The sequence below is a fragment of the Hirsutella rhossiliensis genome (genome assembly GCF_020360975.1).
Source record: "Hirsutella rhossiliensis strain HR02 chromosome Unknown scaffold00019, whole genome shotgun sequence".
Taxonomy (NCBI): Eukaryota; Fungi; Ascomycota; class Sordariomycetes; order Hypocreales; family Ophiocordycipitaceae; genus Hirsutella; species Hirsutella rhossiliensis.
In genome coordinates, this window is record NW_025408685.1 from 698973 (window position 1) to 723269 (window position 24297).

Below are 24297 nucleotides of genomic sequence, written 5' to 3' on the forward strand. Positions count from 1 at the left end.
GGCAGGGAGTCGCGCAAAGCCGTCGAGCGTACGAGTGGACCAACGCATCCGGCAGAACGCGATAAACGACGCGGAGCTACGCGCCAATGCGCAGACGATCCTCTCTGCGATCCACGAGTCTCGGCCAGGAATACGACCTCGGCGTACGCACCGAAGCAAGAGGAATTCGAGCAATTCTGCCGCCACAAACAGTACTGTGACGGCGCTACGGTCACAGAGGAGAAGCTCCTCTTCCTCGTCGAGGAGGTGGCCGGTCGGCCCTTGAAGGTCAGGAGCCGCAAGGCCGCCACTGATACTCCGCAGGACGAGACCCGCCTGGCCTGGCGGTCGGTCCGAACTTATGTCACCGCAATCACGGATCTTTACCGGACGCAGAAGGCCCTCGGAATGAATACGCACCCGTCGCCGCGCGAGGACAACGTACGAGTACCTCAAGTCCCTACAGCGCCGGGACGCCCAACGAGACAGGGAGAACTATGCCTATAAAGGCCGCGATACTCTGCTCGATGGTTACTCGAGTCCGAGTTCGAACGAGTATGCCACGAGCTGTGGGCCCACAGCGGCACATCGCCCGAGTGTCATTTTCGGACCCTCGTGGATCTCCTCTTTGGCCATTATCTTCTCACCCGTGGCGGCGATCGTCGGGCTGCAGAGATCTCAGACCTATTCACCTTTGAGTTTGCCGGGGAGGGCTCGACCCGGTGCATGCCGCTCATCTTTACGACACGAGCCGGCAAGCAGAACCAGCACGGCCGCCTCGAGACCGCCGGCGCGTATCGGAATAGGAACCCGCTAATCTGCATCTTGGGTGGCCTCTCGTTCTACCTCTTGTATCGTTGGGATCTCGGTAGTGAGCCGTTTCCCGATTTCAGCAGGCGGTCCTCGTGGTACGACATCCGGCTAATCAAGGGTAACGGCACCGGCCGGACGGCGGCTTTCTCGTACAACTCACAGCGCGAGTGGGTTGTCAAGGCCTTCGCCTACGCCGGCGTCACGTCGCAGAAGAAGACGCATGTCGGCCGCAGCTCGGGGCGAGGACGGCTGAACTAATGGGATTAGCGAAGACCAGATCCGTCGCGCGGGTCGTTGGAACCAGGAGCAGATGGTCGGCTGTTACCTGAACTCGTTGCCTCGCAAGTTCATGCGTACGATGGCCGGGCACCCGCCGCAGGCCGGATGCTTCGAGATACGCCGTGCCGGCGTGACGCCGCCGGAGGTCCTGCTCTCGATGATCTGGCCCGAGCTGGACCGTTGGCGAGGCCGGTTCGGTCCCGGTACCGAGCAGGAGAACGACCTGGCAGCGATGGGTTCGACGAACCTCATCTTCTATTTACGGGAGGTTGTCTTGCAGGATTCCGTTGTCCTGATGAAGAAATACCCCGGCAGCCCCGTTTGGAACCACCCGGTCTTCCGGCATCCGGCCTACGCCCCGTTCGCGCACCAGCTATCGGACTTCATCCTTGAAGAGGAGCGTCCAAGCCAGCTTGCAGTCCTAGTCCAGGCGATGCCGGTCCTCGCGGACTATCTTAAATCCATCGACGCGCGGAACGAAGCAAGGACGATCCAGCTTAAAACAGAGCTAAGCGAGCAGCTTCGAGCCACCGAAGAACGTCTTGCGGTAGCCCAGTCGTCCCTTTTTTCGAATGGTTTCAACTTCCAAGTTACGGCCGCGACGACCACCACTGCCACCACGGCCCCGGCCGTGGTTGATGTCGTTGGGCAGGAGGACGAGGAGATGGAAGCCGATTCGTCTCGGCTCAGTCGAGCATTGTTGATAGCCGTGCCACGAGCCGACGGCGACAGATACGATCACGGTTAAGACAGAGCCACCGCCACGGTATCAGATGTGCCGAGCAGTAAAAATGGTCGAGGCGCTCTGGAGCGAGTGGACGGTTGGCCTTCGAGGCGGGCCAGCCATTGCCGACCTCGACGGTAGATGGGAAGCCGGTGGCGCGCCGGGCGACAAAATGAATTGCAGTGGTATTCGTTACGGCTCGAGGTTATAAGGGAGATTCGCAAGGTGGCGAAGGCCCACAGGTGTAGCGAGGAGGCCGCGATGCACATTGTCAACTTACAACAGCAGCAAACCGGCTGCTCGCTGGACTTATTTTGCAAACAGCTCCGAGCCAACAGAAAGGCAAAAGTTGTACAACTAAAGAGGTAGAAATACACTATTTTTGTTTCCCCTCCCCCTCGTAATTTGACGAGCTCGTCGAGCCTTGAGAGCCCTTCAAGACGCGGCGTTCCGGGCGGCGGTCGGCCGGACGGCCGACCGTGGACAAGGGTGGATATTGGAAGCCGCTGAGGGCACGGACGCTAAACTGCGGTGTTGTGGCGCTCAGCCGCTGAATCAGCCACCAAAACCCCGCTGTGGATATCCTATTGGTATCCGAGGGTTTGCTGAGCGCCGCTGATCTGGTCGGGTGGGGCAATCCGAGAATCAGCGACCAGGCGGGCCAATCGTATCTGCGGATATCCACCCCACCCGAACGGCGCGCGCCGTGGATATACGCAGATATCGGTGCCCCCCGCTGATTGCGTCGCTGATTCGATGGAGAAGCCGCTATTCACGTTCGCTACGGCGCCCTGTCCACTGGAATTTTAGCGGGCGACCCGACCAGGCGGTGCGCATCGTGATCGCTAGATAGGGCATCTCTCGTCGCCGCGCGCCACCCCGCTCCAACCCGGACTGGTGGTCACTCGCAGGCTTGCCTTGGTCTTCCCCGTCACGATATATCCCATGGCCCGGACGCCAAATCGACGGAAGGCGAAGACAAAGCGGGGCCCAAGCCGAAGCTCGCAGGAGCAGCGGCCGGGGCAGGGGCAGGGCAGGAGTCGCGCAAAGCCGTCGAGCGTACGAGTGGACCAACGCATCCGGCAGAACGCGATAAACGACGCGGAGCTACGCGCCAATGCGCAGACGATCCTCTCTGCGATCCACGAGTCTCGGCCAAGGAATACGACCTCGGCGTACGCACCGAAGCAAGAGGAATTCGAGCAATTCTGCCGCCACAAACAGTACTGTGACGGCGCTACGGTCACAGAGGAGAAGCTCCTCCTCTTCCTCGTCGAGGAGGTGGCCGGTCGGCCCTTGAAGGTCAGGAGCCGCAAGGCCGCCACTGATACTCCGCAGGACGAGACCCGCCTGGCCTGGCGGTCGGTCCGAACTTATGTCACCGCAATCACGGATCTTTACCGGACGCAGAAGGCCCTCGGAATGAATACGCACCCGTCGCCGCGCGAGGACAACGTACGAGTACCTCAAGTCCCTACAGCGCCGGGACGCCCAACGAGACAGGAGAACTATGCCGATAAAGGCCGCGATACTCTGCTCGATGGTTACTCGGAGTCCGAGTTCGAACGAGTATGCCACGAGCTGTGGGCCCACAGCGGCACATCGCCCGAGTGTCATTTTCGGACCCTCGTGGATCTCCTCTTTGGCCATTATCTTCTCACCCGTGGCGGCGATCGTCGGGCTGCAGAGATCTCAGACCTATTCACCTTTGAGTTTGCCGGGGAGGGCTCGACCCGGTGCATGCCGCTCATCTTTACGACACGAGCCGGCAAGCAGAACCAGCACGGCCGCCTCGAGACCGCCGGCGCGTATCGGAATAGGAACCCGCTAATCTGCATCTTGGGTGGCCTCTCGTTCTACCTCTTGTATCGTTGGGATCTCGGTAGTGAGCCGTTTCCCGATTTCAGCAGGCGGTCCTCGTGGTACGACATCCGGCTAATCAAGGGTAACGGCACCGGCCGGACGGCGGCTTTCTCGTACAACTCACAGCGCGAGTGGGTTGTCAAGGCCTTCGCCTACGCCGGCGTCACGTCGCAGAAGAAGACGCATGTCGGCCGCAGCTCGGGGCGAGGACGGCTGAACTAAAGGGATTAGCGAAGACCAGATCCGTCGCGCGGGTCGTTGGAACCAGGAGCAGATGGTCGGCTGTTACCTGAACTCGTTGCCTCGCAAGTTCATGCGTACGATGGCCGGGCACCCGCCGCAGGCCGGATGCTTCGAGATACGCCGTGCCGGCGTGACGCCGCCGGAGGTCCTGCTCTCGATGATCTGGCCCGAGCTGGACCGTTGGCGAGGCCGGTTCGGTCCCGGTACCGAGCAGGAGAACGACCTGGCAGCGATGGGTTCGACGAACCTCATCTTCTATTTACGGAGGTTGTCTTGCAGGATTCCGTTGTCCTGATGAAGAAATACCCCGGCAGCCCCGTTTGGAACCACCCGGTCTTCCGGCATCCGGCCTACGCCCCGTTCGCGCACCAGCTATCGGACTTCATCCTTGAAGAGGAGCGTCCAAGCCAGCTTGCAGTCCTAGTCCAGGCGATGCCGGTCCTCGCGGACTATCTTAAATCCATCGACGCGCGGAACGAAGCAAGGACGATCCAGCTTAAAACAGAGCTAAGCGAGCAGCTTCGAGCCACCGAAGAACGTCTTGCGGTAGCCCAGTCGTCCCTTTTTTCGAATGGTTTCAACTTCCGTTACGGCCGCGACGACCACCACTGCCACCACGGCCCCGGCCGTGGTTGATGTCGTTGGGCAGGAGGACGAGGAGATGGAAGCCGATTCGTCTCGGCTCAGTCGAGCATTGTTGATAGCCGTGCCACGAGCCCGACGGCGACAGATACGATCACGGTTAAGACAGAGCCACCGCCACGGTATCAGATGTGCCGAGCAGTAAAAATGGTCGAGGCGCTCTGGAGCGAGTGGACGGTTGGCCTTCGAGGCAGGCCAGCCATTGCCGACCTCGACGGTAGATGGGAAGCCGGTGGCGCGCCGGGCGACAAAATGAATTGCAGTGGTATTCGTTACGGCTCGAGGTTATAAGGGAGATTCGCAAGGTGGCGAAGGCCCACAGGTGTAGCGAGGAGGCCGCGATGCACATTGTCAACTTACAACAGCAGCAAACCGGCTGCTCGCTGGACTTATTTTGCAAACAGCTCCGAGCCAACAGAAAGGCAAAAGTTGTACAACTAAAGAGGTAGAAATACACTATTTTTGTTTCCCCTCCCCCTCGTAATTTGACGAGCTCGTCGAGCCTTGAGAGCCCTTCAAGACGCGGCGTTCCGGGCGGCGGTCGGCCGGACGGCCGACCGTGGACAAGGGTGGATATTGGAAGCCGCTGAGGGCACGGACGCTAAACTGCGGTGTTGTGGCGCTCAGCCGCTGAATCAGCCACCAAAACCCCGCTGTGGATATCCTATTGCTATGGCGCCCAGCAAGAATCCGGCGTTGGAAGATCAGAGGGCTCACGGAGTGCGTAGGTCAGGGTCAAGACCCTTGGTCCCGCTGGTTGGTAGAAGAATGGCGGTCACGAAGTGAGGGGCGAGCCGCCGACCGGCCGGAGCATGGCCGGAGCGGTCAGGCGGCCCGGGAGAGGGGCCGGAGCGGGCAGCAGGAAGCAGTGGCTCTGTTTGGCCGGAAGTAGGTGGCAGTGAAGAGTGGCTGGGGAGCGCACGGGGCACCATGCGGTCCGTGTTTACGGAAGGGGCGGAAGGAAGAGCCTTTCGTTCCTCAAGGCACCTACTTCCGGCCAAACAGAGCCACTGCTTCCTGCTGCCCGCTCCGGCCCCTCTCCCCGGGCCGCCTGACCGCTCCGGCCATGCTCCGGCCGGTCGGCGGCTCGCCCCTCACTTCGTGACCGCCATTCTTCTACCAACCAGCGGGACCAGGGTCTTGACCCTGACCTACGCTGAGCCCTCTGATCTTCCAACGCCGGATTCTTGCTGGGCGCCATAGCAGATCATTCCCCCACTTCGTCCCAGCTCTCGTTCGCAGCACCATGCCGCGAGAACGCCCAGCCACTGTCGCACCCGAAGAGGTTCACCGCACCTTGAGGATCTTGAATCGCAGGCGTCCTATCGGCGCCGGTCCTTACAACGCCCTTCACCGCTTGCCAGAGTCCCCACGATGAGATCCTCCGTGTCTTGCGAGATATGGACCGCCAGCGCGCCGAAGACCGAACCCGCCGCCGTGAAGCTCAATCCCGATTTGCTGCACAGACGCCGCCGCCCGCCACTCCATCACCGAAACGACCTAGACAAGAGCAAGCGCCTCTCACTCCGCCGCCGACGCAGCCAAGGCGCTCCCAAAAGACCCCGGCCGATGCGAGAAACCGTTCAACTTCAACGAGACTCTGTCGAATCCATACTGCATCACTACAACGCCACTTTCCGCGTCAAGGAGCAGGCATCATCGACAAGATCCTGGTGCAACGAAGTTCCGGTTGCCCTCCAGGTAGAGGCTGCTAAATCTTTCTACCAAGCGTTTACCGAGGAACGGACGTTGCCGGTTTCCCACTGCGTCTTCTGCTATAGGAAGACACCGCCTTGCGAACTCGCCACCATACAGTGGAGGGATCGCTTGTCGCCCTCCATGCTGCAGGCGACCAAGACTGTCCAAGTGTGGCGCGTGCCTTCCGTCACACGAGGGCGCCAGAGTTGACGTGTGCCGCGAGTGTCGCGCCGGCTTCGACAGTGGACGGCTGCCCAAAGCCTGCTCGGTCAACAACATGGCCATCGGTTGCGAACATCGGTACCCCGAAGAGCTTGATGACCTCTCCCCCGTTGAAGAGAGACTCATTGCCCTGCATGCACCTTTGGCTATATCACCAAGTTCACGGTCGACAACAAGACCCGTTCGGGAATCAGCTACCGCAAGCACGTGAAAGGACACATCGTCGTCTTCCCGAACAAAGTGGATGATCTTGTGGCCACGGTTCTTCCTCATCCCTTACTGCAGGCCATTGAGAACATCCACGTCTCTTGGAGCGGTCCGGGCAAGCCTGGCTCCGCAGACGTCAGACACCTGCTTCAAGTGCGCAAATCTCGAGTGGCAGCTGCCCTGGCATGGCTGCAAAGGAACAACCCGCTCTACGAGGATATCGCAATTAACCAAGCAGAGATAGATGGCTGGCAGTATGCCGACGGCTCCACTGTTCCGACCGTCATCATGGACCGCATGCGAAGGAGGAACCGTCGACCGTTGAGAAGACACAAACGGACCACATAGTCCCGGACACTGATCGAGGCTTGGAGGAAAACAGCTTCAGAAGCATCGATGAACTGGTGAACTCGATCAACCCCACTTTTGCGGCTGAATCCTGCGATTTAGATCGTACTCTGTCCCCCGAGCAGACTCAACCATCCCCTGGTGAGCCGGCGACTCTTGTCCCCGACTCGGCTGCCATCGGCCTGGAAGTTGACGCCGTCTGTGAGATGTCTGCTTCCGGCATGTTTCCTCTCAATGGACCGGCTGCCTTCGCCGAGACCGATAAACTGTCGTTTCTGGCCGACATCGTCAACGCCAATCCGGATCGACATGGCAACTCTGTGCCGTGCGTTATGCAGGTCCAAACTGCGGGAGACCAGCCGTTTGTCCGAGTAGAGCGTGGTGCGGATTTTGCAGACAACTTGCACGAAGATTTCTTCCCTCGAACATTTCGAAGCTTTTTCCGTGGGAAGGGTGGCCCGAAATCAAAGGGCGACTCGAGTCACAGCCGACAAAGCGTTGTTGCCGACCGTCGTCCGAATCACTCGCTTAATTACTGGGCCAGATACGTATTGCGACGGCACGGAGGCCGATTTGCCACCCATCCTGTCTTTTGTTTCTTAGTATTCAACACCCTCCTTCGCTCCTCCAACCGCCGCATCAGCATGGTTCGTGTCGCTAAAGATTCCTTCCACAGGCTCGAGCAAGCGTATGCGAACTTGAACGAGGACCGACTGAAGAGAGCCGAGGCGGAGATGCGGGAGGCAAGGACCACGTCGGACCCTGACATATCGGTCTTGCTTCGCGAGCTGTCGATTTTGGCCACGCACAGCCGCTCTCGAACGAATCCCGTTTGCTTATGCGGAGGAAGATACAAGCTGTTAACATTTGGGCCGGTATGCCTGCAGTTTGGATTACCATCAGTCCCAACGACATTAATAATCCGATAAAGATGAAACTTGCCATTCATAGGCTGCACGATTATGACTCTGCAATGGAGCTTTTAGCCGATCTCCGTGAAAGGTACGACAGAATCGCCCTCAGCACCATGGATCCGGTTAGCTCGGCCATCTTCTTCCACCGAGAAATATCCTTATTCTTTGACAAGTACGTGAACACGGGCCAGGAATCGATCTTTGGAAAGATTAGCCACTACTACGCCACGGTGGAAACGAACGAGCGAGGCAGCCTCCACTTACATGGACTCCTCTGGCTGGACGGCAACATGCGGTTACCGAACCTGGTAGACGATATGGCCAATCCTGCGGAAGAAGGATACCGTGCCCAAGTGACCCGGTACGTAGACTCTGTCTTTCACGAGTGTTTAGATGAAGATGCTGGAAAAACCCTGCGACAACAGAGGAAGCCCATCCATCCCGTGGAGGAGGTCATGACCAGCACCTCGGCTCTCACTGCGGCCTTCGAAGACGAATCCAACTTCATCGCGTACTGTTGCCAAGTGCACTCCCACACGTACACCTGCCTCAAGTATTCTCTGAAGGGGATCGTTGAACAGGGTGCAGATCCACAGAGACGGACGGCCTGCCGCTTCAAAGCACCGTGGAAGATCGTCGACGAGACAGGGTTCACAGAGGACGGCTTGCTTCAGATCCGGCGCAACCATCCACTCGTCAATCGGTATAACAAGTCATTGGCGGTCGGCCTTCGTCATAACCATGACGTCTCGATGATCTTGACCAAAACCAAGGGCCTGGCCATGGTGTACTACATCACGAACTACGCCACCAAACTGGATACGCCGATGTGGAAACGCATTGCTCTTGCCGCCGAGGTTGCCCGCCAACTTCGCGAAGCCGGTCGTCCGACGTCTCGCGCACCAGATCCCACCCTGCCCGACGACAGGCAGCAGGCAGTATTGAATGAAAGCCGTCAATTCCTGATGAGAACGGCAAATCGGATCTTCTCCGAGCGACAACTCTCGGCCGTAGAGGTCTGTTACCATCTCCTTGGATATGACACCGACTTTACCAACGTGCCGCATTGGTCTTTCCTGAACCTGACGGCGCTCTATTGGGCAATCTTTCGGCTATGGGCACATCTCCGCCATCAGGCCGGCGAGCTGACGGACGCTGAACAGCCCCCGGAGACAATCCGTCTGAGGCAAGGAGGGCGAACCCTTTTATACCTGGACGCGTACGCGTACCGGGGCCATGTTCTACGAGACCTATGCCTGTACGACTATATGTCAATGATTCATTTGATGCGTCGAAAAGTCGGGTGAAGACGACTCTCACATTTTCTCGATGGGCAGGATTCCGACTGTGACGGCTGGATGCAAAAGCTTCGACGGCCAGACCAGTACGCCGTCCCGATCTTCCAAGGATACATCAGCGACGACCATGAGGACGATCACCCAGTGTATATTAAGCGGTACGCTCTAACCCCCCAGCAACATTTTGGCCCCGTCTGACAGCCTGTGCAGAAATTCGGTCCTACATTTGGCGTTATTCGTCCCTTGGGAAAACTTCGTTTCTGAAAGCCAAGGCGATATAACCGACATATGGACGAGGCATCGGGCCGGGCTTTGTCCCCGCCTCCGTTTCCATGTCTCCAACATTTGTCTTTTGAGAAAGTCTGCCGAAGACGCGCGTAAAGACACGAAGCTCTGGGCCAGTCGATCGGAGGGTGACGACACAATTGACGTTGAGTACCCACTGGACGACGGCCACTACGAGGATGAGCCTCCAGCGATGGCTCAACATCAGGCTTACACAGCTCTACTCCAGATTTTGCGGAATTCCGTGCAAAATACTGACGCCACAAAGGACTCCCTCGTCCTCTTGGATCTAATACGCGACGTGCGTAAGGGGAACCTCGCTGGAGGACAACCCTTTGTCCAACGTCAGGAGGATCTGTACCTCAATATACCCCACGACCAAGGCGACACCTTGTGCCAATTCCCAATATTATCTCGAGATGATGTCCAAGCAGCAGCCAAGGCCCAAGACCTGTTGCATCTTCGAATGCTGGACGACATCGAGGGTGGTTCTCAGGGCACCGTACTATCCACGAATGGCGCCGACATCGACGATACCCTAGCTCGCTACGGCGATATGGACACCGCCGCTGCGCTCACAGGCAGTGACCTCAATGAACAAGGCCCTCGAATGCTCGTTGACGTCACTCCGGCGACTAGCTTCGCGGAGATGGGGCACACCACCGCAGCCACCTTCACACTGAACTATCTACAGACCATGGCCCTTCAACTCGTTTGCGCATTTCTAGACAGGTATACGGCTAATCCGGACTCAGCTGGCCAACATCTCCAGTATACCGGCGGGCCGGGTGGCACGGGAAAGTCGAGGATCATCGATGCCCTGAAGGACGTGTTCGCGGCGAGAAACCAGCCACATCTTCTGCAGATAACCGGCACATCGGGCAGTTCGGCGGCCCAGATTGGCGGCACGACGATCCACTCGGCCTGTGGGTTAGATTCCCATCGCGATCCAAACAAACCGCCTCCCCTTTCTCGGAGGCGAAGAAATGGATCTGGAAACAGAAGCTGGTACTCGTGATTGACGAGGTCAGTATGCTTGGGGGGGCCACTCTGCACAACGTCAGTCGTCATCTCCAGGCACTCCGTGACTGTCCGGACGAGCCATTTGGTGGGATGCCTGTAGTTCTGCTGATGGGAGACTTCTACCAGTTCGCCCCTGTGCGGAAACAAGCCTCCTGATCAATAGACCGCCGGACGGAACCCAGGCACCTCTGCGACAAGCGACCGTCTCTCACCATAGCGGCTGTAGATTGTGGCATCTGTTCAAAACCGTTGTGCTCCTCGAAGACCAGGTCCGGGCACGCGACGATCCCCAACTCGGCGCACTCCTGGATCGAGTTCGTGACGGGCGGCAGACACGGCAAGACCTCGACTTGCTCAACGCCAACATTGTAGGACGCTCCCAAATCACCTTCGACAATGGTTTGCGTGCTATAACGCCGCTGAACCGCACCCGCTGGGCCCTCAACATGGAAGCTGTCGTAGGCTGGGCGCGCTTCAACAAGCAACATATCCGTATCTTTATCTCGACTCACACCTGGCGCAACGGCACGCTTTCTCCAAACATCATAGCACAAACCATTGGACAAGGTGATGACTCTGTCTGCAAAGTCCCTGGTGTCTTTTCTACGCCCAAGGTATGCCGGTGGTTGTGAACAAGAACATCTATACTGGCTTGAAAGTTGTCAACGGAGCCGAGTTTACTGCCGTGGACGTTATACTCGATCCCAATCACCCAGGATACTACTTGGCAGATGACGTGACAATCCACTTCGGGCCACCGCTAGGCATTCTTCTGCAGTCTCAAGAGACGAAAACGTTGGCGATACCGTCCCTGCCGTTGGGGACCGTGCTCATCCGACCCATGTCACATACGCTCGATTCGACTAACTCTCACTTCAAATTCTTGTCAGCAAGATGCACACGACGTGGATTACCCGTGGCACCAGCGTTTGTTCTTACCGATTACAAGAGGGCATCAAGCTTCTCGGTCCCGTGAGACAGCATGATTTCATTGGCAATGGGCTGGATCAGGCCATAGTTGATGGAATGCAGAGACTTAAGAACTTGGCCGTAGAAACGAGACGAATGTACGAGAATTAGGGTTGCGAAAGATAGGCATACTGACCAAGTTCGGGAACGGGGGGGGGGGGGTCCTTTAGCACTGCCGGGCGCGTTGATACTTGCCGCCGGCCAACTAATGCTTTAGTCCGTTCCTCAAGGCATTGGCGGACCCTGGAAGGGGCCGGTCTCCTGTGGCAGTGAAGAGTGGCTGGGGAGCGCACGGGGCACCATGCGGTCCGTGTTTACGGAAGGGGCGGAAGGAAGAGCCTTTCGTTCCTCAAGGCAGGGGGGGGGTCCTTTAGCACTGCCGGGCGCGTTGATACTTGCCGCCGGCCAACTAATGCTTTAGTCCGTTCCTCAAGGCATTGGCGGACCCTGGAAGGGGCCGGTCTCCTGTGGCAGTGAAGAGTGGCTGGGGAGCGCACGGGGCACCATGCGGTCCGTGTTTACGGAAGGGGCGGAAGGAAGAGCCTTTCGTTCCTCCCGTTCCTCAAGGCATTGGCGGACCCTGGAAGGGGCCGGTCTCCTGTGGCAGTGAAGAGTGGCTGGGGAGCGCACGGGGCACCATGCGGTCCGTGTTTACGGAAGGGGCGGAAGGAAGAGCCTTTCGTTCCTCAAGGCACAGGTGGCGGTGAAGAGTGGCTGGTGGGCACGGAGCGGCATGCGGTCCGTGCGTAAGGGGTAGAGGATGTGGAGGTGTGGCGAAGGGCGCGGAAGAAGGATCCTTTCGTCTCTTCGTTCCTCAAGGCAAAGATCCTTTCGTCACGTCGTTCCTCGTTCCTCAAGGCAAAGAGGCGGAAGGAAGAACCTTTCGTTCCTCAAGGCATCTTCTTAAGCCGGTTGTTGACGTCTTTACGGATTCAGATCCCCTTGCCGTTGCTAGTAGAGTGTGATAACTCGCAGACAATCAGGCTCCTCGGAGAAGGAAGCGCGAAGCTGTCTACACGGCTAAGGCATGTCGATATCCATCAACACTGGCTACGTCAGGAATGCCAGGAAGGCCGAATCCGGGTCCGTTGGGTCCCCACGGCACATATGAGAGCCGATGGCTTGACCAAAGCTCTGCCAAAGCAGAAACTCTTCGAGTTCCAAAGGATGACTGGGCTCGACGATCTCACGGAGCGGCTACGCCTAGAGGCCTGGTTAGAAGACCTCCGAGACCAGATCAAAGACCATAGGAAGCCTATGCCGCCGGGAAGGTAAAGCATTCGTATCTCCTATTCACACCGGTCGATCGGCCCTTCGATCGTGTTGCCCTTAAAGGCTGTTTAGCTACACCCGATCGGGATAGGCTATAGCTAAGGGGGTGTGTCGTGAAAACGGGTTAACGATCTAAGTCCGAGGGTTACCTAGTCGGGTTGACTCTAGCAAAGGTGACTGAGAAGGATGAATAATGTCGTTGGTAAGCGGTGGTATCGAACCTTCTAGATGACAACGTCATCTTGGCAGCCTGGGTGGCGATATCGCCACCCCAAGGCAGCCACAGGTGACAGAACTATAAGAAGTCACTTTTTGTTAGGGAGGAGGAAGAATCTAAGCCTCTAAGGACAAGGAACTTAATCAATTCATCACTTGCACCCTCTCTTCGCGAGAGCTTAGTGTCTTATGCATTGGAGTGGATGTTTCGCACGCGGCAGTTCCGGCTGAACGACTCGTGCGGTCCGCCGCACAAGACGCATCTAGGGTCCATTGCATGGCACTCCCTGTGGTGATGACCCGCACCGGCACACCTTCCGCACACCTGAGGCTTGCTGCACCTGGAGGCTTTATGGCCCATGTCTTGAAGAGCCTCAGCCGCACCTTGTAGGATGTTGCCTTCTCCGTCGAGGATCGCGGTACGATTGACATTGTCGACTTTGACTGGGTAAAGCTGGTCTCTCATCACTCGAGCTCCAGTCACCGCCGTTTTCTGCGCGGCTTCCTTGATTCGTTGCAGCTCGATTTCATCTCTGCAAATGACCTTGACTTGCTTTGTGTTTCGAGAGTTCCTCACAACTGCTGCGCACTTCCAGTTCACCTGACCTTCCTTTGTTCTGACCTCATTTTCAATGGCTTGCCGAATCGAGCCTATCTGTGCTCGGCCTCTGTCCTGTTCCTCTACTCGGGATGTATCAATCATGCAGAAAAACTCGTTCGCGGTAGGTTCTGCAGTATTACCAGGCGGGAGCGACAGGGCAATGCTCTGTTGTGGCGACGGCGATGATCGCGCGACCTCAGCGAACGTTTTGGGCGGGGTAACCGCTGCGCCGGCGACGATGGCTTCGAGTTGCTTTCGGACCTGCTCAAGTTGGTCGTTCATCTGCTGCTTCATGTCTTCCAGATGAATGCTGAGCTCTCGGTTGATAGTTCCTTGCTTTTCTATTTCTTCTTTCTGTTTTCGGATTATCTCTTGCTGCTCACGGATGATCTCATTTTGCTCTCTGAGTGTCTCTTTCAATCCTCGGAATTCCGCACGATACTCGTCCAGCAGCTCCCAAACCTTCTCAATCATCGCCACTTCTTCCTGACTGCTGTTGACATTTTCATTTCCCGGTAGTCTCGCGCATTCAATTTCACCTGTTTCCTTTCTTGTCGCTCTTGTCGCATATCGGCTGCTTTTATTCAACTCTTTTGCTGTCCCATTGAGTAGCTTGCGTTTCACGATTCTGCCTCCGGTCGGCGACGACGAGGGGCCGCGCGGCCCCACCCTAGGCCCCGCATTCACCAGCATGCTCATGCTGCCGACTCGACCACCACACAGCTTTTCCGATTCAATAGAGAGATAATAATTCAAGCTTCTGAGCTTTCAATCCGGGTTCGCTCTCCTCCAGAATGTCGGTAGGTCGCCGACCCCTCTGTGTAAGTCCGGCGGGTCACGGGATCCGGCAGATCACCGGTAAATCCCTTAAAGGGACCTCCCTCCGGGCGAAATAAATCCATACCATACTGTCGATGGACTGTTATTCTGGTACTCATGAGGTAGGGGCAGCACAAGAAGGGATAAAGATGCATGATCTAGCTAGAAAGAAGCGGCCACAGGGCCCTATTTATGCCGTAGTCAGAGGGACCCTCAGGTGACTTACATAGGCACCAAGCTGGCCCCATACGTGAGGTCTTTATGGGTCCCCGATACATGGCCTCATAATGATCCTTCAGGTGGCCCTCCCTTGATCCTTCAGGTGACCTACTAACAGCGGTGCCTATAATAGCCAACACATACCGTAGTCGACGACGTCAGCGACGCCGCACGTGACTACATGACAGCTGAGGCCGAGGTCGAGAATGGCCTCGCAGTTGGGCATTGCGGGCAGCCGGACGTGAAGCAGCGTCTCGGCCACCAACAGCCAAGAACGATATTCATCGAGCAAAGCGGAAATGCAACTCATACAAGGCTCGGCTGGATTCCGCCGACTGGCCGCTCAGGTGGACGTCGATGCCGCCAAGATGGCGCAGATGGAGGTGGAAGGAATGCGCCTTAACGACTGGAGGCTGGAGGGCCCGCTCCCGACATCGGCTCAGCAGCTCCTCGATGCTTTCTATGAGGGAGAGGTCAGCATGCCACTCACTGCACGCCGAGCGACGTTTAAAGCGGCTGACTAGATAAGTTTGTCGATATCGAGAGTTGGCTGAGACGCAACGGCAGGCATATTTGCCACCGTGAGAACTCGCAGCATCCTCATGGCGTCTGCAACGTCATACGCGTCGACTCTGGCGGGTCGCTTGTCGTATCTCGAGACCGACTCGTCGTCCACATCATTCTGCCGGAGCAAGGACGGGCCCGACAGACGGCCCAAGACAAGGAGTACAGGTGTACCATCCGACGGCCCATCGCCGGGAGCATAACGGTGCCGTTGCACGTACGAGGACGTGTAGGCGACATAGTCGTGCTGGAGGAGGACGAGCAGATGCATGGGGGCGACGTTGAGGTGAGGGGGCAGGAAAAGGTCGAGATTTATTTCTTGGCTTTTTTATACATGACCTGTAGATTATAACCTGAATAGCTGGAGCTGGAGCAACTCATCGTAACTGAGCGATGATGAGCAGCCATCAGTGACGTGGCCGGCTGACCATGGGTCGAACTGTAGAAACGAGTCGTAGCTCGGCAGAACACCACAATGGCCGACTGTGCCCAACGCCATTTCATCCGTGACCAGCGAAGCCTCGGTAGTCTCGCTGCTTAGAAGGGCATCCAGATGGGCGGATTTCCCATCCTTCATCAGCGCATTCCCGCACTGTGCTGCTTCTTCTTCGCAAGTCCAAAGACCACCGAAGACGCCGTTGTGCGCTAGAAGAAGAATTAGTAAACCGGCCACTATCCAAAGGGTCTTTATGATACTCGCCTAATGGCACTGCGCACGAGGCACCGGCAAGGATGCGCTCCATGAAAGGTGTCGGCACAGCCATACAGTTCCCCGTGCACTCATCGAGTATTCGAGGCTCCTCCATGCCTCGTGCGAGCTCCGCCAGAGACTCAAGGCCGATTCTTTCGCAAACCAAGTCAAACCTGGCCCAGAGAATAAGCAGTCGCTCGACATGTAGAAGGACCGAGCCGATTACTGACGGGGCCTTTGTCGCTTGGGCGATCAAGAAGACGGGGCAAAAGACGGGACCGTCCAGCTTGGCTGCGGAGAAATGGCACTCGTCGAAGAATTGCAGAGCCCTTTGCGCAATGCTGCTTGACTTGGCATGGTGCTCGGCCGGCTTGGACAGCAACGTCTGGACAGCTGTATCTATCATTAGCTCAACCCATCATGATGTCGCAAGGAGACTCGAGTGCACCCCTACCACTCCAGTCTTGATAGAGACAAAAGCCTCGGATCCCATAGAGGCAGCGGGCACGGTCCATCGTCGAGTTGGCCACACGAGCTGCTCTCGCCGGGCGGGAACCACTTCCCTCGCCCCATCGCCGCTGCGGCTCGACAAAAGTGATGAAGGATATCACGAAGAACCAGTTATACCACAGTAGTCTGGCCGTCGTCGTCTCGTTGTGAATGCTCGACTTCCTAGAGCGACGGCGAAGCTGCCGTCGGAGTTGCTCTTCCAGCTCTAGCAAGGGATGCCAGAGCTTGTCGGCGAGTGACGGTAATTCGATGGCGACATCGCAATGCGTCGAGAGAAAAGCATTGACTAGGTCGTTGGGGGAAAAGTCGTCGAGGCATAATTCATCTTCTCCGTAAGCCAGTCGTAACCGCCCTTGCTTCGCGTGCTCGGTCAGATGGTTGGCAGCATCAACCCACCTGTCTTCCATGTCGCGACAAAGAATCGGATAGCCTCAAGAGTTGTTCAACTTATAGTGTGAAGAAGCTCAGGTCCAGGTTTCTGCAAGGGCACGCAAAAGTGAAGGCAGAGGTGGCTGGCTGGACGGCAGCCAGAGCCACCCTGCCCCTTCTCTCGGCCCCCCTGCTTCGAAAGAATCGGTGGGGCAGGTTAAAGGGGCGTCTTGCAGGTGGCACAGGAGCGACTACGAACACACCATAAGTCACGGCCGCACCATCTGCTGGAGACGGGACTGGCTGGTAAAAGCTTCACCCCCCGGTGATCGGACTCCCCGGGTCTGGTTTCTGGCCACACTAATGCAGTCATCATCACAATATGCTACACAAACGTCGTACTCGACCTCATGCTCGATGCGAAGCAGGCACTATAGTGTCTGCCAAGCAAGGTGACGCGAAGGAGCGAGCAGGAACTGGGATAAGAGCGCCCTCGGTTGGGGATGCCTCGCACCCTAATAAGACATGTATTGATGTACAAGGACCGGAATAGACGATAGCAAATCGCGACGTGAAAAACTGTTTAAAACCATTCAATGTTCCGTCTTGCTCATCCTATTCTAAGCCACAAGTATCCCAGTACTGCCTCGCTTTGCCTGCTACCTCGATCCTCCGCAGCCCCGACTACAATGTGCAACTACATCTATGTGCGTCAAGAATCGACGTTACTCCTGGCAACTGATATCGTCTCGTGCAGCAATGGCCTGATTTTCCTCCTTCAGAAAGAGCTCAGCTGCCAGCATCACTACTTCCTTGTTGATTCCTGGTGCTCCGAGTACCCCAGAACAGAACGCAGATGCCCTCCCACAATCGTCAGTAGGCAATACTGGTAGGTGACTAGTCCCTTGCATGGTGACGAGGAAGTGCGTTTACTAAAAGAAAACAGGGGTAACGATATCTGCTGTATGCTTCTGAGATCCCCTGTCCTTTTACACAGTTCAGTGCTAAGTGTACTACCAGCCGCCTGTCGACAACAGGAGCAGACAAGACGTCCTCCGTGGGCCAAGTGGATTCGACCGCGGCGGCAAATGGTGCAAGATCCATATAATGCTTCCTCGAAGTAGCTCATCGTGGGAATTGGGGACGTTTCGTCGTTCTTGCTCGGGGACAAAATGATGCCCCACTTCATTTGTTAGGCCATAAACTACATGTAATATTCGAGCCATCCTAATGCCCCAACTCTTCCGCTTCCTTGCCCAGGCCAGTTTCGCGACCTTGCTCAGTCCCCTGATGACAACTGTCCAGGTCTGCAATGCATTGTGACCAAGTAGAACTCAAGACCTCTTGCTGAAGGTGGACGACAAGCGAGCGAGCATAGAAATAGAATCTTGACAGGTGCTCCGACGATTCCGGCAGTTTTTGTTGGAGAAGACGCAACGGCCACTGTATGCCGAGTCGTCTCGTGCGATCTGCCATCTCAGACAAACCACGTCGAACCACATCGGTCGCCGCCGGATGGCTCGCCGCCAAGAGATAGTCGTAGTATGCATCCAAGAGTGGAACAAAGGTGGAAAAGAGCTCAAGATAGTAGTCGCGAGAGTGCTCACTTCCCTTCCTCGACACAAAGTCGTCACACGCCCTTTCAAGCGCCCGCAACCCTTGAGTCATTGCCTGTATCTCTGATTCTAGTGTGCAGCTGCTGAGCACTTGAATAAGAGGCTGGCGGATCATTGATGTCTCTGCGGCGTCATCGTATCCTAGGTCGCTCTGTCTTGGTTGGTTTTCGTCGGTCGGGGCCTCATGCTGGGTGAGGATTGAACGAGTAGGTCCGTGTTCATACATGTCGTGGGAAAAACACGTGGAGTGTAGGAGTGCCGAGTCGATCGGTTGGCCAAGGCCCTCCTTCTTTGGGTGGTCTGATGGGCTTTTTTACTCTACCGAATATTGTAAGTACATATAGCGCAACCGATTTAGCCGAGATGGTTCGCATTTGCCTTGCCTTAGAACCCTGGAATGATTGATTCCTACAGGATATTGAGATGTCACAACTCACAATCGCAGTGCCTTTGCAGTCCGCCACCGCTCGCTCAAGGACGGGGCGGCGTGGGCGCTGCCTGCGCGTGGGAGTGAACGTAACCGGCCTGGATGTAAGCCCATCCGGCATGAATGTGAAGCATCGATGATTGACTGATGAGATGAGGTCTGGTGGTTGTAGGTAGGAGTGAGTCCCGTGAGCCCTAATTCGAGAAGTTTTGCTGCGCGTCCGCTTTGGCTTTCTCCCTTCATTTTGTTGTCGCCGTCTTTGCCGTGTCATGTTGTCATATTTTGCTCAAAATAGAGCATTCAGTAGAGTGAAATCTGGGGGAAAAAGGAGGCGGGAAATGAATAGTGTGATCGATGGCGAGCAGATGAGAACAGAGCTGGCGAGGCAATACTTCCTCCCTGACTTTGAGAGAACCACGGTTGTGTTGCCGTGCGCGCGTCACGGTCATCACGGGCTGGCTGGATGATTGGAGGTAACCAACAACTCCAACCGTTATGCCTAGTTCTAGTTCAAACTGTAACGCATGTCTCACCGAGGTGCTTCTTTTTACTCCCGGAGTTATTGTGCCGACATGGGCAACCCGGTTCCCGTCGCAGCCATCCTTCCCTGTCAATTTTGCCTTCTCCGGCCTCTTTACCGGTATCTTCTCGTTCAGCCGCGCAGGATAAAATTTCGTTGATGCTACAGGCTAGAGCAACAAAGCAGTATGAGGTGTATCAAAGTGGCCAGAATCCGGCCTCATCGTCTAGCACCTCCCCCACGCCCCCTCCATTATAAACATTCTCCTTACACTCCCTTCTTCCCGGCGTTAAGTATCCCAGTCATCGACACCACGAGCAGGTAGCTACACCGGCTCTGGGCTGAGTCGAGACCACCCCCTTAGGCTGTCCTCTAGTCGTCCCGGCTTCCCCGGGCACGACCTTGGGGCCGATTTTCCCTTCCCTCGAATCGTCTCTGAGACGCGCTCGACTATGGCTTGCAGATTGGAGATGCAATGTGGCCACCACGTTGTGCAGCCATCTGCAATCTGTTCACCGACTTGACACGCTTCTTGAAGCTGTTAATCTCGACGTCAGCATCCTGCCCCTTGCCCCGGTGGCAGCCTCTCCGCAAGCTACGTCGCTTCCCGTTACTTCCAATATATATATATATATATTGCCTTGCTTCAAGCTAAGCTGATGGTGTAGAGATCAATGCGTAATCCTGCCACATGCCCACGCTAGTCTGACTTAAGACTCCCTAATCACTTTGGAAGCCTGCCCCTGCTCTTACTTGGTAGTTGGCTGCTAATGACGTTAGTAAGGGGGGTGACCGGTGCATAAATGCAGAAGCTGACAGTGTTCCGGCCAAGGATGCAAGCATCATCTGATGGAAGGGTGGCCAAAGAGAAAGGCCAACTGCTATGCATTCCCTCCCTGGGGCGGCTCGCAGGCATCAGCCAAGGACTAGTATATCACAGTTCCGAGAGAGGAGGAAGGCGCATGAGTAAACTGGGCAGATAGATGCCACTAGACGGCTAGAGTCGCATTGCTGCGACTCACGGGATGATTTGCTGGAGCTCACATCAGGGGCTACAAAGAAGCTCGACAGGGAATCGGGAAGTCTGTTCTACTCTTATATGACGGTGCCGGTGACATGTTGTGTCAATACACATCGGAATAAGGGGGTCACCACAGCTAGATTCAAGATGCATATTCTATCTCTAAAGGGGCAGTCTGAAGGGGCTATTTATACAGGAGGCTTTAGGGACTTCTGGAGACCTCCTGAGTATGGGGCTCTACCCACGCATACTTGGCTGTGCCGACGCATAAAGGGGTAACCTTCCTTACTCAGGAAGTCCTCATCCGTTACTGCTACATAGGCCAGGAATCCCTTTTCCAGGTCCTCCCTAACGGGGCTGCCCTGGTCCACAGACAGAAGGATATCAGAAGGCTTTAGTGAATCGGTAAGGGCATGGCCAACAGTGCCAATCTCCAATATATATTTAAAACAACCCATGGAATCGGCGATACGCCCCTGCGGGTGCTCATCAACGCGTGTCCGCAGGTGCTCCCCAGGGGATCATAATGTGGCATCACCGCGTTTGGATAAGTAGGCACAGAATAATGCGAGTGCATTACCGTACGGCCGCCAGTAGACGTAGGCTGTGTTGTTACCATGGCTTGGCCGGGACTATCGTGCATCGACGGGGACGGTTGCCCACCATAGACACGGCCTGGTCGCGTGGTGCTCGCGCGACTCAATGGGGTTGTCGGTGGATACGGAAAATGAACAGCCGATCCCATGACAGCGGTAGCCACGCCCATGTGATGTTGATAGCCGTACGAGGTCACGAGCTGCGACGGCTCCCAGACGGACGAACTCGTCGTCGACCCCCCGGTGGTGGAGTGGTCCCGAATCGACTGTCTCGATAAATATAGGGAGAAGTCTTCATCTAGACTGGCCGGTTGTCGCGGCATCAGGAGCCATTGCAGCGACTGGATAGCGGCACTTGGGTCGTCGGCGTGAAAGGGTTGGCCTTGGTTGGAATCAAGCGGCAAGGTGCCCGACTGCAAGAAACGGGCTATGTGGTCGTAGCTAATGCCATGCCTGTTGAGGAGCTCCTGGAGCTGCTTGTTCTCCTCGGCTACTCTTCTCGCGGCCATCTGGACTTCGGTAGAGACCTCGATGCCCTGAGTCTCGTATTCTCTACCGGTATGTCTCGTTTTCCACCCCAAGGGGTGCCCCTGGGGGTGCTCTAGAGCCGCTCCTTTGGAGCCCCAGCTAATTTTCATATATTGCAGAGTATTGCTATCTCGTTAGGCGTAAATGCAGGTCGCGCAAAGGTCGCCGTCTTCTTCCCGAAGTTGATGCCGACGTGGGCAGCCCTCCCTTTGTCAAGAGGCTCCCTCCGCTGCAAGCTTCGCCACCCCCAATACTTCCCAGGCATGTGCATGTACATTGTCATACATTAGGTAGGATGAGGGAATAGAAAATTTACTCACACGTCCTGCCTCGTGTTCCCTTCCTGAACCCCGACGCAGGGGAGGCTGCGAACTAGTCTGCACGATTCGGTTCGCCCCCCTGCCCCTACAGAGAAGTTTGCTACTTGTAACTTTGCAGCATTAGGGAATGTGATCGGCGCATCGACGCAGAAGCTGAAGATTTCCAGGCCAAAGATACATAAACCACCCCAGGGGTAGCCAGCAGGCATCAGCGAAGCAACAGTGGACCACAGCCCGGAAGGGGAAGAAGGCGCATGATCCCACCCGACGATATGTGCAGTGACATGGCCAAAGCTGCTCCTTGGGGATTCTTGGGATGATTTGCTGGAGCTCTTGTCCCGACCCCGACCAAGGCAGCCCGTTCCATAACCGTGTAGATAGTGAAGGAGCGTAGGCACCCCCTTCCCCTCCCCTCCCCTCCCCTCCTCCTTTGTCTCGGTTCCCATTTTCTCCTTTTCTCGCAACTCTCTGAGAGCTAATAATCTTTAAACGACCTAACGAGGCTCTCATGCTGCCATGTCGATTGACTCTGCCTCGACAATACAGGGGAGTACAAGTTCTACCGAATCGATTGCCTGTGGACAAACTAGTCATATCCGTGCTCTCGATATGTTTTTCTGCCCTGCCTCGCCTACATCGGAGTTTTGGGATACCGAAAGTCAATACAACGACGAAAGCTGTCGAGACAAACATGCGCAAGACGAGATTGCAGTGTCACCTACAACAAAAACACAGCCTGTGTTCGCACCTAGCGATCTTGAAGAGAGTGATTACTCTTCCTCTTACGGCAATGGCAAGGAGAATCGTCCTCCTGCCGGCCTTGCTTTTCGAATCGCTATATTCGATACTTGCCATCGACTAGAGGCCAGCGGTACCGTCGATAACGGACGAGACAAACATGTTGAGATGGAGTTTGACCTCACTCTCTGCAAGCCCATCAAAATTGCTATCAGCCTCTCCCAGTCTTCTCCTCCTGACTCGTCGCGACGCACCAAGCAATGCGAGCGGAGAGACCATGGCGGGATATCCGGGAGTGTGGATACAGGATTTCGAGTGCCTGAGCGAGGATGGCATAGCCATGAGCAAGGGCACAAGCGACAGCGGATTCACAAATTTCGGAGGAGCAAGCGACCGACCGTGGAGTGTTGAACTCTCTTTTCTTCACCAGCCTTTACAATGGTAGTGGTCTCCAGATACATCCTCCAAGAAACGTTGGTTCCACAGGCTGGCATTTGCATTCACGCTCGCCTTCATGCAAGACTTGTCAAGGAATTGCCCTAGGTTTACTAAACCGTGCGATGCGTGTCTATATCCCAAGACCGTGTCGGTTGTGAACGCCCCCTGCTGCCTTTCAGGCACGAGTCTAAGTCTGAGTGAGTCGGTCAACTCAGTCGTGAGCATACTGCGGCGAGTCACTCGTGGCGATAGAACTGCCCGAGCTTTCCCGCGGTCGCATGTGTCTTGATCATCTTGAAAATTGAATCGAGGCGCTTCGCTGAATGCCTTGTCTGAGGTTGACTGTTGCTTTTTTGCACTCTCCACCATAAGCGTGATGAGTGATTGCCGCTGCTTTTCCCTAGGTTGGGGTGTTGTACGCTGGAACAGCTGCCACTGCATGCTCGGCTTGCCGCCGTCACTGCCATCAGAGCTGTAGTCGTATGCGGTGGGCTCGTCGCAGCCCACAGTTTGGAATCCGATTAATGCCTCGCTTGTGGTGATAAGTAGAGCATATCTAGACGTCTGGACACTCCCTACACTGTGGAGTTTAGGGCGAGACGAGCCGGTATTCTTTAGCGAGCCCTTCTGCGAGTCCTAGGAAGTCCTTCGCTGGGACATGTCTTTCAGACGACTGGTGGATATTTGCGTGAACTAAAGTAGGGATGTCGGTCGAGGAGAGCGTAACTAAACTGAATATCATGCATACGAGATAATTTCCAAGGAAGGCATGGCCTCCTTTAATGCTATGGAAGGCACCTTTGCGTCGCGCTTCCAACTACGAAAGATTTAATTGAGCATTTGCAACGGCCTGAACGCGGCGACTGTGTATGGCCCAAGCTCGGGACAGTTAAATTGAAGGAGGTAGCGTAGGCAGAGGGCCGACAGTGATGTAAATTATCGTCGCTCTGATCCAGAACCCTCAGAATGATACCAGGTGCTCCGTTGAGCGTTCAGTACCGTTTGTCACCACAGATAGTTGCATCTCTCTGTCTACCCGTTTCCTCTGGCGCTCTCTAATCATATTGTCTAGAGGTACTGCCGGGATAATTAAAATCGCCAGGCAAAGTCCACACTGACCTCCAAACTGGTGTCTCACCCAACCAGTCATAGAACATACTAGGAGCACAGATGATGCTAGGAATACCATTCCGCTTACTGCTCCAAGCCACGGCACCCCCTGGTTTGACGTCGGCTGCTCTGGCTGAGGCTGGTTAGAGCGCCGGTCAACCCGATGAAAACACTGTGTCTTCCTCCATATCGCAATAACCATAATAACGGTAATC

The 24297-nt window shown here is 56.0% G+C and overlaps 6 protein-coding genes across 6 annotated transcripts; 4 read left to right on the top strand and 2 right to left on the bottom strand.

Annotated features, from left to right (window-relative positions):
• Positions 1-86: 86 nt before the first annotated feature.
• On the top strand, positions 87-2006 carry HRG_11233 (centromere DNA-binding protein complex CBF3 subunit; the record flags this gene model as incomplete). Its single annotated transcript, XM_044869703.1, has 5 exons — positions 87-143; positions 193-420; positions 679-1014; positions 1097-1705; positions 1779-2006. The coding sequence occupies 5 exons, from the start codon at positions 87-89 to the stop codon at positions 2004-2006; spliced, it is 1458 nt and encodes a 485-aa protein (XP_044715256.1).
• A 734-nt stretch (positions 2007-2740) lies between these two features.
• On the top strand, positions 2741-3880 carry HRG_11234 (centromere DNA-binding protein complex CBF3 subunit; the record flags this gene model as incomplete). Its single annotated transcript, XM_044869704.1, has 1 exon — positions 2741-3880. One exon carries the CDS (start codon positions 2741-2743, stop codon positions 3878-3880), a length of 1140 nt encoding a protein of 379 aa, XP_044715257.1.
• Positions 3881-3980: 100 nt separating this feature from the next.
• On the top strand, positions 3981-4325 carry HRG_11235 (centromere DNA-binding protein complex CBF3 subunit; the record flags this gene model as incomplete). The annotated part of the gene is made up of 2 exons (XM_044869705.1): positions 3981-4137; positions 4216-4325. 2 exons carry the CDS (start codon positions 3981-3983, stop codon positions 4323-4325), a joined length of 267 nt encoding a protein of 88 aa, XP_044715258.1.
• A 3666-nt stretch (positions 4326-7991) lies between these two features.
• Positions 7992-11170, top strand: HRG_11236 (ATP-dependent DNA helicase PIF1; the record flags this gene model as incomplete). Its single annotated transcript, XM_044869706.1, has 4 exons — positions 7992-8948; positions 9270-9388; positions 9441-10445; positions 10765-11170. 4 exons carry the CDS (start codon positions 7992-7994, stop codon positions 11168-11170), a joined length of 2487 nt encoding a protein of 828 aa, XP_044715259.1.
• A 2012-nt stretch (positions 11171-13182) lies between these two features.
• Positions 13183-14070, bottom strand: HRG_11237 (reverse transcriptase; the record flags this gene model as incomplete). Its single annotated transcript, XM_044869707.1, has 1 exon — positions 13183-14070. The coding sequence occupies one exon, from the start codon at positions 14068-14070 to the stop codon at positions 13183-13185; it is 888 nt and encodes a 295-aa protein (XP_044715260.1).
• Positions 14071-15544: 1474 nt separating this feature from the next.
• On the bottom strand, positions 15545-16806 carry HRG_11238 (uncharacterized protein; the record flags this gene model as incomplete). The annotated part of the gene is made up of 3 exons (XM_044869708.1): positions 15545-15843; positions 15872-16282; positions 16338-16806. The coding sequence occupies 3 exons, from the start codon at positions 16804-16806 to the stop codon at positions 15545-15547; spliced, it is 1179 nt and encodes a 392-aa protein (XP_044715261.1).
• Positions 16807-24297: the final 7491 nt, after the last annotated feature.